Source organism: Colius striatus, chromosome 8 (assembly GCF_028858725.1).
Source record: "Colius striatus isolate bColStr4 chromosome 8, bColStr4.1.hap1, whole genome shotgun sequence".
In the NCBI taxonomy this organism is placed as follows: Eukaryota; Metazoa; Chordata; class Aves; order Coliiformes; family Coliidae; genus Colius; species Colius striatus.
This window is the reverse complement of record NC_084766.1, coordinates 8,210,882-8,229,687: the sequence shown is the minus strand read 5'-3', so window position 1 is coordinate 8,229,687 and position 18,806 is coordinate 8,210,882. Positions and strand designations below refer to the sequence as shown.

Here is an 18,806-nt window from a genome sequence, read left to right as displayed (position 1 = left end):
CTCTGGACTTGCAAAAGCTTGTTCCTACATTATCTCCAGTGTACCTAAAGGAGTAAAGCCATTTGTTAAGCTTTGCAGCTTTCCCACTTCACTTAGAGGCAGAGGAGGCTCCTGAGTCAAATTTCACTCCTGAAAGTGTCTCTCTCAAACCTAAAAGATACCTCGCAAAGCTCCTGGCACTCAAAAGCAGCCCCCACCCAGCCTCAGCCCCCTGAGCAGTCATTGATCCTCCATTTGCCACTGACAAGCATGCAGGAGTACAAGCCCTGGGTTTTGTAGGTGGTCCAGCTTCAAACCCCCAACAGTGACCCAGGGCTCACTGAAAGCCAGTGGAACATAAGGCTTCCCAAGGAACAGCACTTCTAAAGCACTGAGAAAAGGCCCACTTGCTTCCTTTATGCTCCAGGTGGCTAAATGAAGTGCTGGCAAAAACCTCCTCTTTCAGCAGGTATCTGAGCAAAGCTAATTGAGCCCAACCTGAAGGCTCATTAGCTAAAGCACTGGCTCTATAAAAAGCCCCTTTCTGTGCTCATCTCTTTCCTGAGGCATCTTTGCAAAGCTGTTTCTTCTCAGAGGAAGAAACCACAGTTCTACCACAGTTCTTTCTTGCTTTTGTTGTTGCATGTGGTTGGGTGCAATGTAGTTATTAAGAGCTCCTTCACGATGGAAAACTATGGAAACTTGTTCTCCTTAAAGCTGCCAACTGAGCAGCAAGTTCTGGTTTGACCCTTGTCTGCCTTCTCACTGCCTCAGAGTTGTTTATTTTAAAACAGTTGTCAGGAATCAGTTGTCATACAGTAATTCACAACTTACTGTTTAATTTATCTGCAAACAATGTTTGGCACATGGTTTACCGCTGGAGAAGGTGTAGGTTCATCCCACGTCTTTATTCTGCCAGTAGCCTGCAAACATTACTCAGGGGGAAAAAAGCTTATCACTAATTAAAATCCCCCCAACAGGTAATGAGAGGGGTATTCATACTGCTGGGTTTTTAACTGTTGGCTAAATGGCTTCTGAGATCCTGGAGCATCCAAGTGTTTCGATAAACCACTGGCAGCTGTTCTGCAACAGCAACTTTACCTCATCCAGAAACCACCAGTTCTTTATCTGCTAGAGTGAATCACAGAGGAGGGTTGAGGCTCCCCATCGCCTCCTATCAGGAGGCAGTTCTCCCCTCAGCACCAGCTCCCCCAGGATTTTATCACACCGGTCCTTCAAAACAAAACCGTACATAAAAGTCCCTGGACGCAGCACTCTTTTGTCCTATTAGGAAAAGGAACAGCAAAGCATAAAAGCAGCATTGTGCAAGTACCACCCTTTATTGATGACACTGTCCCCTTTCGCAGCTTCCCCTGAGCTCTCAGAGGAAGAGGCCTGCCCTGTGCCAGCCGAAAGCCTGCACCAAGCAACGCGATGGCCACGCTCTGTTCTGCACTGGGTGCAGCCTTAGGACTGGAGCGTGCCTCGTGGCTCTGGCCCAGGGCTGGCTGGTGAGCGTGTCCAGGAGACTGTCTTGGTGGCCACTTTGCTCCTTCTCGGGTCCAACAATCATTGCTGCCTCCCCAGCGAGGGGCTGGCGGGAAGGGCCAGTCCAACCACACGGCGTCACTCACGCAGTTGCTCCCTCCTGGCAGAGCTTCCTTGGGTTCCACACTGCACATCAAATAGGGTGGGCACCGAGAGGGCTGGGGGCTGCTGCGGCTGGTGCCCGTGCCCAGGGGCTGCCCCGCTCACAGGGACTGCCGGGCCAGGGAGCCCTTCATGTGCTCCCAGTTGTTGTAGAGAGCGTAGAGGCCGGTGAGTGTTAGGCCGGCCATGCCACCACGCGCCAGCGCCCGCACGCCACCTGAAACACACAAACACAGCCAGTCACAGCCCAGGAAACAGCCACAGCAGCTGCCAAAAAGCTGCTCACGTCCAGAGGCATCTTAATGAAACAGTTTTTCTTTCCTGAATAACTTTCTAGAAGGAGAACACCTCAACATAGGTGCTTACAGGTGGATGTGAACTCTTCCTGCTTTAAGAGCTCCTTCGTTTAGGGTCTCAGATGAGGAATGATGTTTGTCACTTATGGTTACCAGCTTTGGGGGGGAAAAGATAAAGGGTAGGAGGGAAATAAGTGAACACAACAGCAGCTGATCCGGATGTAGCCTTGGGCTCCAGAGACTGGAGGGCTGTCATGCACAACTTATCACTACTTTTGTCCCTTTGCAATTTTAAAGCCTTTTGAAGAAAAATCAGTAGATGTAAGGGATGAACTGGCAAGAATTTCCCAGGGCACATGCTGAACAACTTTCTTTAGTCTTACTGTTCTTAACATTCAAAATTATCAACTTGCCATGGCAAAAACTGAGTCAATGAAGGAACAAAAACAGGCAATGGAAAGAAAATTCTTGAAAGTCAGTTTTTACAGCTCACTCGAGACATGCAGCTTCTGCAGGCTGTGAAGCTGAAAATACAGGGCAAGTGGGGCCACTCCCAGCAGGCAGCAGCCTGGCCAGAGCTGGGAGTCCAAGGGCATCACCAGCCCATCCCACCCATGCGAGGGGAGGGTTGTGCTGTACAGGGGCAGAAGCAGACACTTGGGTTGCTCTTACTCAACAGCAAAACGTTTCTGTTGCTCGTCAGTAAAAGCTCCCATAATGCCACTACCAGTGCACAGGAATACCTGAGTATGACCCTCAACACCAGGAAAACTTCCACTGAGTCTGATGCTGCAATGTTTATCAATCCTAGCCCAAGCAAATTAGATAGTGTGTGTACAGTATATAGAACAAGGGCAGCTCCTGCTTACAGCTAGATAAAACCTGCCTGCTTTATTGGTAGAGCCAACAGGGGAATTCGGGTTCCTCAGACTTCAAAAGCATCTCAGTAATCAGTGGCATTCCTTTCTTCCATTCTGGGCCATAGGGTTGTCCCACACAACTGCATTTAGGCTTGTGATGGGGCAGGCAGCTGCTGGTGCCAGGCAGGCTGAGGCTGCCCTGCCAGGAGCCAAGGGACTTGCCTGGCAGGGTTGCTCTGCCTACTGCCACTGCCCAGGCACATAATGAAACCAAGAAGCTGCAGAAGTGAGAGTAGAAGTTGGGCTTGGTACTAGAGATCACCTCCAGCTGTAGCTTCTAGAAATGCCATGGATAGAGCAAGCTGTGAGTGTTTTTGGGGACAGAAGCCTAACTGAGTTCACTGCCTTAACTGTTGAGAATTCCCCAGCCCTAAGGAAAACCATCCTGTTTACGTACCTACGTGCCTAAAACGGGGTTTAGGAATGCAAAAGTAAACTCTTATTTTTGATAATTCAGCCTGAAGTTGTTGCACAAAGAGCTTTTCACATGAAGGGCTTGCAGCTGGGTACACAGAACCATGTGCAAACAGCCTCTGGCAAAAAGCCAGGGGTGAAATTTAAAGGACACTTTGTGCAAAACAAATATTTGAGATCATCTGTAAAACCAACTGCTGGTTACTTTTGGGAAGATGAATAAAGCATGAGAGAGTCTGCTCTTCTGCTGCTCATCCCAGGAAGCAACTGCTGCTCACAGGGAAAGCCACAAGGAGGGTTCCTCACCATTGCAGTGTACAGGGAAAGGCATAAAACAAGGGACGTCCTCATGGAATGCAAAGAAGTACAGAACTGTGGCTGTTCCCATAGACCCTTCAGCACACAGGTTCAAGTTCTCTCCCTGCTCCCTAAAACCTTTTTCTTCTTATGGAAGAGAAGTAGGTTGATGGCTGCTCAAGCCTGGTTCCAGATTCTGTGAAGCTGGGATTGTACAAGGGTATCTTTAGTTTGGACAGCTGAGCAACTTGGACTTGGACACAGTGCTGCTAAGATGTGCTGCCTCTACACCAAAAAAATGTAGATGTTTTCATGTGCTGAAGTCAGCCTGGTGAGGATGGCAGCTCTGCAACCATTTAAAATGTCAGAGGGCCTAAAGCAGTCTGTAGGTCTTGCAGACAACTCGGGGACTTTACTGAAAGAGCTGCTTCAAGGGAAGCCTGCTTCATGAAGAAGAACTGAAGTTGTGCAGTTGGTGTAGGTGCATTACTAAGTTAGAGAACATCCAAGATGAAACTTGCAATAAATCTTTCTCACCAGGTTCCCTATGCTTCTGCTACAAAATTTTACCAGCTATTTGTTTTGCAGCAGTTGCACCTGGTTTCTGAACTTTCCACAGTCATTACCAAAATAAGGGGAAATAAAAACCTTCCCTTTCCAACTGCTTAGATTTCCATGTGAACAAATACTTCTAGGTCTGTGGCAGACTTCAAACTGTAAGGCACTGTAAGAATGCAGCCCAGTTGCTGGGCAGGAAATGTTAATCCCTCTGAGAAGATTACCTTGTTTAAAAAAAGCCTTCTCCACTCCCATCCCAGCTGTGTTTGCATGATAGAACACACTCCCACCCCTCCTCTGCAATCACTCTCTGCAAGCTTCTGATACCACATCTGCCTTGACAAACCCTGCTAGAAACATGACCCTGAGGCTCTGATCTTGCATGTCTGAGGAAGATAACTCCAAGTTCCAGCTCACAGACGCTTCTGAAAGCAGGTATTTTGAGATCAGGCAACTTGCACAATAGTTCAGACCTGCTGTGGGTTTCCAAGAGATACATCTGATGCTCTCTGGAGGAGAATTTAGTTCTCTGGCTTCAGCTGCTGCACCCTTTCACCAGAGAATTCTCCCTCTTCCATGCATTTAGAGCAGGTTTCAAGAGTACACTATGCAATGACACACAGAGAGAGCTCTAACACTGCAGCTTTGCTTTTCTTCATGCTGTGATCCACTTCTCACATGAAATTTGACTCTCAGCAGGTGAACCCTTCACCTACATTGTATAACATGAGGGCAAAAATCTTCCACTTAGGACCTCTGTGTATTTTCAGAATGTTTCTGCACTATCCTGAGATGTTTAAAGCAAGAATCACTCATCAGCAAATATTAGAAATGCCATGATCAAAACCTCAGACTCTCATTTATGCCAAACAAAAGAAGCAATAGTTGTGATTAGTTTTCTGTCTTCCAGTCTCTCTCTGAGGTACTCAGAATGCAAACAAGTGTCTCTTCCTTTAGAGCTTTCAGGAACAAAACCATATATATATTTTAAAATGGTTTAAAGGGCCTGACTTTCAAACGTACAAGGCAACCTCAGTTTTGCTCCAAACTCAGTGCAGTGGCAGCTGACCAAACCCTCTGAACCATCAGGCAGACATCTGAACATCTGGGGGTAGTCCTATGTCAGCAGAAAATGTGCATGGTTTCCCCCTGCTGCTCCTCAGGTGTCATTTGATGAAATCTTGCAAATGTGAGCAAAGTCTGTGGGCACAGAATTACCGAGGAACCTTCTGTTTGGAAAGCAGATCCATTCCAGGAAAGCATGTTCCACTTTCATACTCTGCAGCTAAGTATTGTGGTTAAAGCACAGAAATATCAAAAGCTTGAAATGGGGAGCACTTCCTGTAGGTACTGTGGTGTGAAGGCTAAGTAAGAAAAGCACTAAGAATTTCCAACTTGAATCCAAGTTTAGAAGTATTGAACCTGTTGAATCTGCTTTTCCAACATTACTAAAACTCCCTGTCCTTTCACTGAGAGCAGCAGCACCTGACTGACAGGAGACTACTTCAGGTGCTGTAAATGGCAGAAAGAACCCTGCAAATCCCTGAAGCACTGAGAATTGGGCAGAAGGCAGCACTGCTCTCAGTGGCCATGTGTATTCTTAGACATTAGCCCTCAAGTAACAAAGCCTCAATAAGCTATTGCCTGTAGTACTGCGTGTACTGTGCCCTTATCTCTGTCCGATTTCAGACTTGAAACAAAATCCTTTCACTAAACACCATTTGATTAATAGTCCCACAGACTTGTTCTGTTAAAAGCAGGTTTTAACGGAGGTTCTTAATTTCTGAATGGCACAAACCTGATCTTTAGCTCTGGCCAGACTTTACTGCCAGCAATAAAACATTCAGCCCTTCTTCATTAACTCATTATGTATTGACTTTTCAAAGTTGCGTTCTGAGGCCTTACAATGACAGCTGCCCCCTTCAGATATTGCTAGCATGCATTTCCCTTCTTCTCAGGCCATTTTACACCAAATCACGTAACATCTGTTGTGCCAATGGCATGACATGATGGGGTTCCTCCAGCCCAAGAATACAGCAACCAAAACATGTGAGTTTGGCCAAAGCATTACTTCACTTTTGTTCCTTTTTCCCCCCCTAATCTCAACAGAGGAAAAAAAAAATCTAAGGAAAAGAACATCTACAACCTGTGTAACACTCAGATAAGAGGCAAAGGGTACTAGGTTTTTTGCTTACTGAAGTCTCAGTCAGGAATTTTAATGAGAAATTAAGGGCTGTCACACTGGGTCAGAGCAAAGTCCAACCTAGCTCAGTATCTTACTCCTGAGTTATCAATGCTGTGTGCATGAGGAGCCTAAGGTCCTCGGCCAGCTGTACCTTTGGGACATGACTGGCACCACATGCATTTTCCTGGTGGGAGGGAACAATTGTGACACAGTGCAGAGTGACAATCATCTGATTGACTTTTGCTTCTTTGAGACTAATACAATTATGAGAAAACAGAATGTTTGATTAGAAAAGAGGCTGAAAATGCAAGTAAGAGGGCTAAACATTTGTTGTAAGGCACATTAGTATTTGTGCTTCATAACATTTACCAGAAAAAGCCTGGCATAACAGACCGCAATTTGCTTGCAATTAAAGAATAAAGAATGATTTCTTATTAAATGGAAATGCCACCCTCAGGGACTTAAGATATCAGACTCTCTTTTAGCAAAAACCAGGACTGACTAAGTTACAACAACACTTCTAGTACCAATGCCACAGGCAAAGGAACACAAGGGGATTTCCTTCATCCACCACTCAACTTCTAGCCAGAACATTCCGTTGAAAAGGCAGCTTCCATAAACTTTTAAGTTTAGTGTAACAACTTAATACTGTACTCACTAAAATCTAGTAAATTATCTTGGTGTTTAATTTCAATTCAAAGAAATGTGAAAGCTAGAGATTGCTTTGTTCAGAGGGATCAGCTGGTATCTGTTCCAAAGCTTTCTTTTCCAACTCAATTCAGCATCTGTTAACCTAAGCCACACAGTGTGCTGAGATGGATTCCAGCTAACACTTGATTTTGCATGGCAAGTTAACAGTGCCTGACTCACTCAAGGAGAACCTTCAGAACTCTTGGGGACTTAACTGCTTTAGTCACTTGCAAAGGTGAACTTTTCAGTGACTAATGTCCCTTCCAGTTAACACAGTGGGGATGAAGCTCCACAGTCCCCACCTGCAGACTTTTTAATGCTCCTTTATCTTCTTACACACAAGCTGTGTGTTAAGTAGCCTTGCACAAAACTGCCCACAATCTAATGGCTTTAGAACATGCACATTCTGGAAATCCTGTCTTGTTTGGCTGCTGGCATTTGGTAATGATTAACACCTCTACAAAGACAAATTTTTAAAATTGAGATGAGTTTGGGGCAGCAAATGGCAGCCTTTGGAAAGTCTTCCCCCCACTTTTTTTTCTCCTGTCTGCTCACCCTCCTTAGCAAAGGCTTCATCATTTGTTTCAGAAACTCAGTCTAGGCTTTGTAGCGTACCCAAGGCTGTTTTCCAGTGCAGATGGGTTGCTGATGTGATTCTTCCATTAGTGCCATGTTTAAACATGAACCAGAAAGTTGTAATAAAAAAAACCATGCCCTACTTGATCCAGTTTCTTCTTAAATATGTTTCTGATCTCTCTACAAACCAGGAACAGCACTGCCTCCAACTCTGTATCCACCCTTTGTGGATTACAGAACAGCCTTGATTTGACATGGAGTGTTTGTGGGACTTTCCAGCTGACACTAAAATATGGGGATTTATAACAGAACTGTCCCTGACAGCTTTCAAATGTTCCTCTTTTAATGCCAACACAGCATGGCACTCTCTGTAACACAGGAGATGGTTACAATCGTGATATGTCACAATATGAAACTGTCATTTGCATATAGTTAAACATTCAAGGATTTTCAGACAAATATATATTAATGCTGGGTAAAAATCAGAACTTACAGCGAATCTTTACCACACAGAATTAGGATGGGCATTCTGGACAGGAGAGGAAGCAAGGGAGAAGCACCAAGAGGGACAGAGCATGAAAGGGAAAAAGGAAAACAGGAGTGGAAGCAAATTTTTCAAACACATGTGAGTAACATCTTTTTCACTTCCAGAACTAATCCTTGACCTTTTAGGTTTGCTGTGCCACTCAAATTTCCTGCCTATGGTGAAAATATGATTTGAGTTTCTGTGCACTGTGGTTTATATGCATGACACACACTTGAAATACAATATTGTAATAAATACAGACTTACTAACTACATTTACCCTGATCAGTGCCACTGTTAGCTCAGTGGATCTTATGTTACAAAACAAAAAGTCCCACTGTGCTCTGGCAAGAAAAAAATGTGGTAGTGCCAGATGACTGGGCATGTGACCAGAGTAGTTATCCATGACTGCACTGAGCCAAACAAAGGTTTATACACAATGTCAGCTCTGTGCTTCTGAAAGGTGAGGGGGAAGCTTCTGATGGAGTGTAAGATGGCAGTTCTTAACTTCCTACAGAAGATGTTACACTTCTACTCTACGGCTCTATCCAGCTGCTGTGGTAATCTGTCATAGCACTCAAGAAATCCCAAATAAGTAACTCATTACAAGAAAGCCACGTGCTCTAACAATGTTAAGTGCACAAGCTGCTATTAATGAAGGCTGACAATTATTTTTGGTTTCAAACAGTCTACACCAACAGGAAAATAAGACTTCTCCAACCGTTTTGCCCCATATATAAAGCTGGCCTTCAGGAACACTTCTAAGAGCCTGAGGCTCAGTTAGATACGTAAAAGAACATAGGTTAATTCTACCATATTGTCCTCAGTAAAATACAGGTGAACCATACAGCCAAATCTTTACCGAAGTTCCTAAAACTTTTTTTCCTGTGGTAATGTCAATCTGTGACACCCAGTAGTCCTGTAAAAAAGACGATCACTCCAACTGTTGAGCTTGGAATACGTGTTAACAGGCATTTTGCTGATGAAGCTCAGACCCTCTCTTCTGCAAACAATTCAGTATGCATCAGCAAACTCACCTTAAATCCATGCTGTTCTCAAATAACATTTTTGTTGGTTTAGACCACTACGCAAAGACTAGAGTCCTACTGCAAGACAACAGCTTCACAAACAGCTAAGTAATATCTTTCAGTTTCTCTATGTGTGCAGGTTTTTTGCAGCTCCAAGTACTACCCTGTGAATCACTTCTATAAAGTTTCATCTCGATGCAGTCCAGCTGTGTTCTGTGTATTCCTCCTCTGCCCCCTGTCACTTGGGAAGGCAGCTCCCACTTGCATGCATCCACCCATGGACTCGAGAAACTATTGGTTTTATTGCTGCTACATCTGAAAAACACAGCTAAGAATGAGCTGGAGGTGTGTTTCATACAATCTCACTGTACATTTGAGAAAACACTTGAGTGTTTATTCAGTAGGTATCTAAAAAAGACACACTTTGGCTCTCCTGATCACTGCTAGTCCTGTCCATGTTGGAAAGCTGGAATTTTTGAGTGCAACTTTTCCTTAAGTAGTTTTAGCTGTGTGAAAAACTGCATGTGGGTTAGGGGACCTTAGTTCCTGGTGTGCCCTTTATACACTGACAACTTTCAGAGCAGGACAGTATTCAGTAAAAGTAATGACAGAGTCCTAATAAGGATAAGGGATAAGGATAAAGCACAAGAAGAGGAAAACTAGAAACATGTTGCTACTCTACCAGTGCTTTTGTACAGCATTCCTGTCAAGGTTCCAGCAGCTATGGTGTTCAGGTCATCTTCTGCACCTCGTGTTTTTTCAATGACAACTCCAAATGCACTGTAAAGCAGAGCTGGGAAAGGAAAACATTACAAAATTCAAGTGAAAACTCCCCATTCCCTGAGACATGAGGTTTAGAACCCAGGCTTAGTGTAACCGCTTGGATTAAGCCTTGAAAGCACAGATTTTGTTTATTTAAAGGGAGGAATCCTCTGCAAAATCCCACCTTTGGTGTTTTTTCCCAGACCTATTTCTGTATTACAGACAATTTTTCTTTGTTAGCTACAGTTTGCTTATAAAGTAGCATTTTTTCATGATATCTAGGAGTGCCTCAAGACATGATAAATATGTGAGAGAAAGCACTATCTGAAGTTCAAGCCCATTTTGTAGGTCAAATTTGAGTCTCTTTCTCTGGGGAAATTCCAAACCCATCTGTACAAGTTCCTGTGTGACCTACTCTAGGTGGTGCTGCTCTGGCAGGGGGGTTGGACTAAATGATCTTTCGAGGTCCCTTCCAACCCTTTTAATCCTGTGTAAACCTTCAGCTTTTGAGAGTTTAATTTTGTACTGGCAGGCTTTATACTATTTTCCGTGGATGGCATGAAACCCAACATTTTCTAGGCCACAGAGAAAATTGTTGCCCACATGTGACTGAGATGAAACACAAGTTAAATGCAGCATCCAGATCATGTTATCAAGGGCTGCAGTCCCTTATGAATGACTATCAGATTGCCTGGGATATGACATTTACAGCTGCTTCACCTCTGCCTGCATATGAAAACTTTTTGTCCAGAGGACCTTTTGTGCTGGGGAAAACTTTAAGGACTGGAAAGGTTTAGAAAGAGAAATGCATGTGCTTTCAGTATGGAAGCATATATAATCTGTGCATTTTAAACAAGGGAGAAGGCATTCCCATCCTCACCCCTCACAATGTGTCTCATGCTGACAACAATATAGCATCATTTTAAACTGATAAAGTCATTGTGCCATTTCATCCCTTGTCCTCCAACAATTTGAAATCTTTACTTCTGCTAATAAGCATGTAAATCCTTCATAAGCTATCATCTTACTGTGGACGAGTTGAACAGTAGCATCATTCTCCATTCAGCACAGGTATTTTACCTTAATTATCATGTGGTATTAACAATTGGAAGGAGAAGCTGGATTCAACAACAGTTTTTAGAATGGTTTAGCACAGATGCGGCTACCTCTGTTCAGGAACAGAGGGATAAAAGGAATCTTTGAGCAACAGAAATCCTGCACAGGTGAAATATGCAAAAAAATACTTTAGTTCTTTGAAAGGAACTTCTCTGATAGGTAGGACAAGGCAGAACTACACTAAATCCCAAAATCTCAAGTTCTGCTTAACTTTGACTTAGGAGGCCATGTTTTATAAGAAAAATAACAATTTATTAAAATGCACAAACATTTTCTTGAGTAATCTTTCTTCAAACACAGCTGCAAAAACCTGTTAATGTGTATTTAACCTGGAACTTTGAACTGCAGTGTGCCTGTATCTCAGTTTTCAGATGTGTTTTGATGAGATTTGGAATAAAAAATAAGAAAAAAACGTCCCACCACCAAACATACTAGGTAATATGTATTTCTTACAAAAAGGGCCATTCTCATTTTAGTTCAGAATCCCACCTCTAACCATGGCCTCCATTATTATGCCTCAAAAATCCCCCCAAAGGCTTGTATTCTCTAGGCCATTAGTCATTCCACTGACTTCTATGAAATCACCCGAAGCTGTTTTTCTGAGGCAACTGATGTGATTTTATTTCCTGCTCCCCTCCCCACCCAAACCTCAATTCACAGAAGTTTCTTTCTCATCCATCAGGCTTCTGATCATTCGCTTTTCTCTTTTTTCATAACCCATATCAGTTATAAGCAATGCTTAGATTTAAAGTGGATGGTATCATATGTGGTTTTTCTAACTAATCTACCATGACAAAGATGAATCTATGCAGTCACTATCATATTTCTTCTACAGACAAACATTTTATTGACACTTTTAACTGGGAACAGACACCAGACAGTTGCTCACATGACCACTGAGTTTCCTCTGAGATTATTAAAGTTATTTCAGAAGTATTCAATTATATTTTTTTCCCTTAAGTTGTGATATGGCTGTAATTTATTAACAAGTCAGCATTACCTACTTTTTTCATTTATTTCTGTTACAGATAGAGTTTTTTGTTTGGAATATACTAAAAATTCCAGAGTTTAATGACAGGCTTTTGGCTACTTATGCTTTGAATCCTATTTTGGCCTTTAATTTCCTTTTCAAAGTCTACTTGTCCCAAAGGGACATGCCCTCATGTCCCAAAACAAAAAACTTTCAGTTTTTCCTGATGGATTGCATAATGAAAATTTGATGGGAAAGGGTATTCGCTAAACGGTTACATCTTTAAAATGTTTCCCTGCAAAACGACTGTTTTACTTACCCAGAGATCCCAGAGTGTTAGCCCATAATGCTCCTTGCCTTGTCACCATATTTAGAATTCTGTGAAGGAGTTAAAAAGGTATTAAAACCTTTAGCGCTCTGTGTTTATGCTGAGACAGTGTTAATGATAGTAGGTGTAATGTGTTTACACTAGGCATTTGAATAATGAAATTGAAATAATGAACCAAAAGCTATTCAAAACAAAACAGTAAGAAGCAGCACAGTTTGGCAATACATAATCTCCTCTATCACACATACTACCAACAGTAATGCAGGCAATGCTGCAGGCAAATACTTAGTACAGTCAAGTCTTAGGAAAATCTTTTTCCCTTTTCAAGTTAAATCTGTCCCTTAACAAGAATCCAATTGCTTCCCTTCAAATGATTTTCTAACCCTAGTTGATAAATGTTTCTTATGTGGTGACTACATGTATCTACTGAGAATGAGTGGTACACTTATGATGACTTTAATGGGCAAAAAACCTCCAAGAAAGCTAGAGTGCTCTTCTAGAAGGTGCAGGCAATGAACAAACGGTGTGGGTATTGAAAGCAAACCTGAACTAAAGCAAGTCAGGAAGGAAGGAGGCAGTATTTGGCACTTCCATTTGTCAAACTTAGCACCCAGCAATAGGTACAGTCCCCATACTATTTCTGCATGTATGCTTCCAGACTAGCACTGAAGAGGAAAAGCAAATCTTCAGTGCACTCTCAGGGAAGCACAATGGCACTTCTCCTGGCACCATCCGTCTCCAGAACGGTGACAGCAGCAGCCAGAAGAAATGACTGATCTTTATCTCCCAGCAGTGTAACACTATCACAGGCACAGTACTGCTCTGGACAGCTGACTACCACTGGAACTTTGTTTATAATTTAAAACAATGAAAAGTGTCACACATTATGTTCCTTCTGATTTGAATTCCTTTTCTACCATTTCTCCTTTTTTATAATTTCCATTAGGAGACTGAGATAACAAGTTAAATCCAAGAGTCTAAGATACTAACAGTCTCCCCCTAATTACAAGCCCCACCCCCATGTTGTTAACATGACACCAACTCTGAATTGATGAGAAAATGTTAATAACCATGACATACTGTGAGATATTCGATGACAGGATTAAATAAGAATTCAAATTCATAAACAACTCCCCCCAGCTGTGTACATGAAGGAAAAAGTTGAAGGAAATCTGCCTAGGCAAGTCCTTCCTGCATCTGATTTGGAAAACATGGAACATAACACCGTTCTTCAAGGTGATGACCTTCAAGAGGCCTTTTCCCTTGTAAAGACTAAGAGCAGCCTGTGCCCTGACTGCCACCTGCTGGGCTCTTTCCTTCAAACATCCTGCTTCACAGCACAGCTTCATGTTACACAGCTCACTCCATATCCAGAAAATACAATTCTGCTCATCTAGAATGTTGTGGAAGAGTCATAACTATAGTGGGGGATATTTTGTTTCTTGTTCTAGAGATGGTAAGGAAGGGATAAAGAATATAGGAACAAACTTTAAAAAGAAGCAAAGGCAGCAGTACAAACTGTACTGAGAAATACCAATTTCCTCCTCTAAAATTCCCCTTTTTCCAAAGTATTGTGGAAGTGAAAATGCTTTCTCTGTTGTCCCACTCCTCTAGTTTCCTATGTCTTCTCCATAAGCACTTAAGTTTTCTAGTAATTATGTCTAAACTACTAATAACTTCAGAAGCAGAAACATACTGATGGAAAAAAAGGATGTTCCTGTCTTTATTGTGTTCTTTCAAACCATCAGGTAAGGTGAAAACATGAGAATGCCAGGAGATTTTGTGGATGTCATCCCTAAAGCAAATCCAGGCAGGCCCAGATCCTGCACTGTAAGATATTTCTGGTTTTAAAAAGTTTTGAAAAGAAGGGGGAACTCACTCTCAGGTAAGAGACAGCAAAAAATATCTCAAACCAAACTGTGCTGCTTCTGGTAATATTTCAACATCTAAAATTACTGGTTTGACTTTGAAGTAATTTCTAGTAAATATCAAAGTAGCAATTTCTTCTCAAATATTTAAGGTAAATCAGAGGACATACCAACTGTCACTAATGAAAAGCAAAAAGCTTGAACTGAGCACCATTTTAACTGAAACCACTTCATAACGTGATAAAGACAAACAGTCTCATTTGTCCCCAATGAAGACTCAAAAACGTATTTCTTTTGGCAGTATATTCAGATCTAACCTTGTACAAGCTGGAAGAAAACACTCTGTCACTAAGGTGTACTTGGGTTTTTTTTTGAGATGAAACACTTACTGTACATTTCTAGGTTTTGACCACGCCATATTCTGTGTCTCCTTCAGGCCAAGTCGCAAACCATTCAATGCACCAAATGCTGCCCCTAATTAGCATAACATCAGTTATTGTTTTGTAAGAAGATAAAGGAACAAAACAAACAATACTAGAAGCAACTACTGAGAATGGATTTAAGGGTATAAGCTGAAGCCAAATAGCTGTTGATGTAAGACTAGATGGGAAAAGGGCAAAGCACAACCACCTACCTGTCATACAGCATCCTCCGATGGTAAAAAAGGCCAGCTCAAATCTGCCTCGAGTCTTATTGGCTCCAGTGGGCAAGATAAACTCATCTGTGTCCTAGGGAAAACAAAACAAGACAAACACTTTTGTATTTTCCATGTTTATTACCTGCTTCAAAATGTAGGCCAGATTATTTTTTCTTTAATCCATACAACAAACTAAGGAAGAGACAGATGGAACCAGTGCCGCTGGAAAGCTGTTGCCCACACTAGCACAGATGGAGTATACTGGGTATATACTTCAATCAGAAAAAAAGATTCTAAAAAGATGAAACTGTCTGAGAGCTTTTATTTTCCTAGCTTTCCCAACTTTTTATAAATCACATCAGGCAGCCAAGGAACTCATGTGAGTTGATAGTGGTTTGGCTTTTCTAAATGACTATTTCCTTAATTAGCTACTACATCTTTCAGCAGGCAATACAAGACTCACTGCCCTTTAAAAACCTTCCTGTTGTCTGATTATGCAGCACCACTTCCTCACTGAGCAACTTACACAGATGCAGTAATGTATTAAGGTTTCCCACTACTTTGACACAAAAGAAAAACTACCTTTGTACCGAAATAAGTATTTCCTTACACTGAAGAAAATACTGTTATGCAATACTAAGGGGCAATAATATAATAATGGGCAATAATATATCATAGAATCATATCATAGGATGGTGGGGGTACTGAAGGAAATTATCTGTTTGGAAGATGTGACAAAAGGAAGGAACATTCAAAGGTAGGGATAAACAGGCATGAAATATGTGAGGCTGATAGTTTGTTTACTTGTGTGTCTTCCTCCCTCAGGGACAGGTTTGTGTTCTTGTAAATCAGATTGGTCTAAAAATCTAAAGAAATGGGCTGCCAACTAGCATGTGTAGAGATAAGGTGGGAAAAAGCACTTTTTCAATATGAAACATGAACAAGCATAAAGAGATCTCTTTATGCTTCTGTATTTTCTAGTTGGATGATTATTCACCCCCCGATTAACTGACATGACTGATATATGAAGTAACTGCATGCTAAGGGGTTTTTTTAGACCATCCTTGGCACTAAACGTGGATGGTTATTAAAAAAACATATTTAAATGGCAAAATTGGGAGCATTTTATCAAGACATTGAATCTATAACATGATTTCTGTCTTCCCTAGAAGATAACTGGAGAAAGTCAGAGTGCACCCTAGTTAACAGACTATTGTCTCAAAAGTCAAGATGAAGCCATCACTGTCTGTATGTAACCTCCACGTTTCTATAGAGACAACAACCTAGGAAGCCCACTGTCTAAGGTTTGTGACAAAAGCTGGCATGCTGTTTTATAATGGATACCTGCTGAAAGTAACAAAAGCACGGCAGAGAACACATGGTTTGGTGTCTGCATTAATGGACTAACAAAGAAAGTGGAGTTTCAAGTCATGACTACCACTGTAGCACGTTATTATGAAAAGGATCAAAATGTAAGATTCTCAACTGTAAGACTGACTTTCTCTCTGCATTCTGAAAGCAAATGGATGGTCTTTAAATACAGGAGATGCTCCCCAATCCATGCACACCTTCACAGGCAAACCAGTTTTAAAGGCTAATAATTGAAGTTGGTACCCTAAAATATTAGCTATGTCTTTTCCCTTAGATGTTTAGAATCACAGAATGGTTGAGGTTGCCAGGGACCTGTGGACACTACTTAGTGCAAATGCCTTGCTCAAAGCAGGGTCAGCTAGTGCTGGTTGCTCAAGGCCTTATCCTGTTTTTTTTTCACTTCTCCAAGGATGGAGACTCCACAGCTTGTCTGGGCAACTTGTTCAAGTAAAATCATTGTTTTTCCCTCACATCTAAATGGAATTCCCTCTTATTTCAATGTACTTGCTTCACTACTGCTTCTGTTTAGCACTAGCGCTTCAACACAAACTGCAGCCACTAGTGCTACGCCAATAGGTATTTTTAGAACTGTTTCATAAGTTCCTCATGGCACTAAAGCCAATATCTTCTTTTCTTTCAAAGCAAGCTTCTTTAAAAAAAAAAAAAGGTTAGTACACACACATACTTTGTTCCAAAAATACCGTTACACCTTTTTTAGTACCAACACATTCCCAGATCATAGAACAATTTAGGTTGGAAAAGACTTAGAGGATCATCGAGTCCAACCAGGTACAGTACTGACAAAAAGACAACTTTAGAGAGTATTTTTGGAAGAGGTCTAAATAATAGCAACATTTTTTGGACCATTCAACAGCAGGCAAGACAATCATGCTAGTGAATCTCCTTCAAGTAGAGGCATATCTCCTGTTTCCTACCACTAAGTGAATGTTATATTGTAATCTTCACTACAACCACTTCTAGTGAAAGAGAAATATAAAAAACAGCCCCCAAGAACTGCATCCAGAACTCTGCACTTACAAAAGCAGCAGTGACCCAGTGAAATAAAAGGCACACAGACTAGCAGATACTATACAACTGTTTAGCTTCAGTGCTACTTCTGCAAAATTTCACGTTCCCAGATAATATAAGCCATATATACATTAATATATAGTAAATATTAACTAAATAAAATCAGTAAGGCATCTATCCTGATAAGGTTTAAGTTAAAACCTTTGCAGCTGTATTTAATATTCCTGAGAAACAAAAACATCATAGGATTTCAAGTTTTTTAACTTTATGTATATATTACTAATACATAACTAGCATTAAGATGTGTGAGCACAATAGCCACATTGTTCTGCAGAGTAAGACTCTGCATCATGATCATCTCCCTTCAGCTGGGAAATGACATGAAGAAAGTGATGTGAAATTTCCTGTTGCTGTGATGACAAAGACTGCATCAGGTTTGGTGTTTGGCTGAACACCTCTGTAAACTGACTGAACTTGTCACACAACAGAAATCTAATGCATCAAAACAGCGGAGAGTTACAGGTCGTTCTTACTGACTGAAGAGGTTCAGTGGAAGGTGTAACAAATGCCAGAACTTGTGCAAGTGTGTGCTGGGGCTGTAGGCATCAGAGTAGAGAGGCCTCTTCTTTCCAGCAACAGCAACCTTACATTGACACAACAGTCTTACTTATGCTCTATATTAAAACTAGTTTTCTTTTCCTAGATGCCAGGCACTACAAGCTTTTAATGGGAGCAGTACTGAAAAAAATCGCTCCTTTTAACTGTTTGTCAGTTTAAGGCTCCAACATACACTGCACAGCAGTGCAGGATTCCTGAGGTCTTCACCTACAACCATATAAACAATGGAATCGAGTTCAATACAACAAAAACAAGCCAGTTTCTCACCTGTACTAGATACCTGGGGTCCAAGTTTAAATACGGGGACAAAGGACTCATTCCAGTTACTGAAAGAAAAAAAGATGGAAAAAAGAGAATACTTGAACACCCAATTTCCTAGTAGTGATTTTACACTCAGGAAATAAAGGGGGGTAGACTTCGTGCCTGCAAACAGCGAAAATCCTGCCGTTACGTTGCACAACTGATTAAAACGATACACCGACCGACACCGCCGTTTTCAGGAACAGCACAGGACGGACACAACGTCTTTAAGAACCAACCGGTGCCAGTCGTCACACGCCGCCACTGCCGAGGAACGGGCTGTAGGGGAAGCTGCCCGCCTGCCACCCTCCGTCCAACCCGCCGGCAGGGCAGCGGGACGCAGCGCCGTGGGCAAGTGGGCGGCAGAGCCCCTCAGGCCGCCGCTCTGCCCAGGCCGCGCCATATTGATTTCCGCTGCTGCGGGGAAGCGGACACTGCCACCACCCCCCGCCGCCGCCGCCGCTCGCCACCGGGACCCCCGGGGATCCGTCCCTGCGCGCCGGTACTCACGTGGGACTCCAGCCAGGTCGGCGTGGGAGTACCCCACGCCGCCGGCGCCGAAGAGGCCGCCAAGGCCCGTGCCCTTGGAGTTGCCGCCGCCGTCCATGGTGCCGCCGGGCCTCGCGCCCGCCGCAGCAACCGCCCCCGCGCCGCCGTAAAGCGCCGCGCGCCGTGCTGCTTTCCGGCGC

At 42.5% G+C, this 18,806-nt stretch overlaps 1 protein-coding gene and 1 non-coding gene across 2 annotated transcripts; both read right to left on the bottom strand.

Annotated features, from left to right (window-relative positions):
• Positions 1-1,300: 1,300 nt before the first annotated feature.
• Positions 1,301-18,787, bottom strand: LOC104562420 (mitochondrial import inner membrane translocase subunit Tim23). The gene is made up of 7 exons (XM_062001560.1): positions 18,628-18,787; positions 18,085-18,143; positions 14,797-14,890; positions 14,552-14,636; positions 12,286-12,344; positions 9,801-9,911; positions 1,301-1,846 (listed from the first exon to the last, which is right to left on the bottom strand). Exons 1-7 carry the CDS (start codon positions 18,722-18,724, stop codon positions 1,731-1,733), a joined length of 621 nt encoding a protein of 206 aa, XP_061857544.1. The 5' UTR covers positions 18,725-18,787; the 3' UTR covers positions 1,301-1,730.
• LOC133626001 (small nucleolar RNA SNORA74) lies at positions 12,938-13,139 on the bottom strand. Its single transcript, XR_009819221.1, has one exon. It is a non-coding gene; the product is annotated as a small nucleolar RNA SNORA74 (small nucleolar RNA).
• Positions 18,788-18,806: the final 19 nt, after the last annotated feature.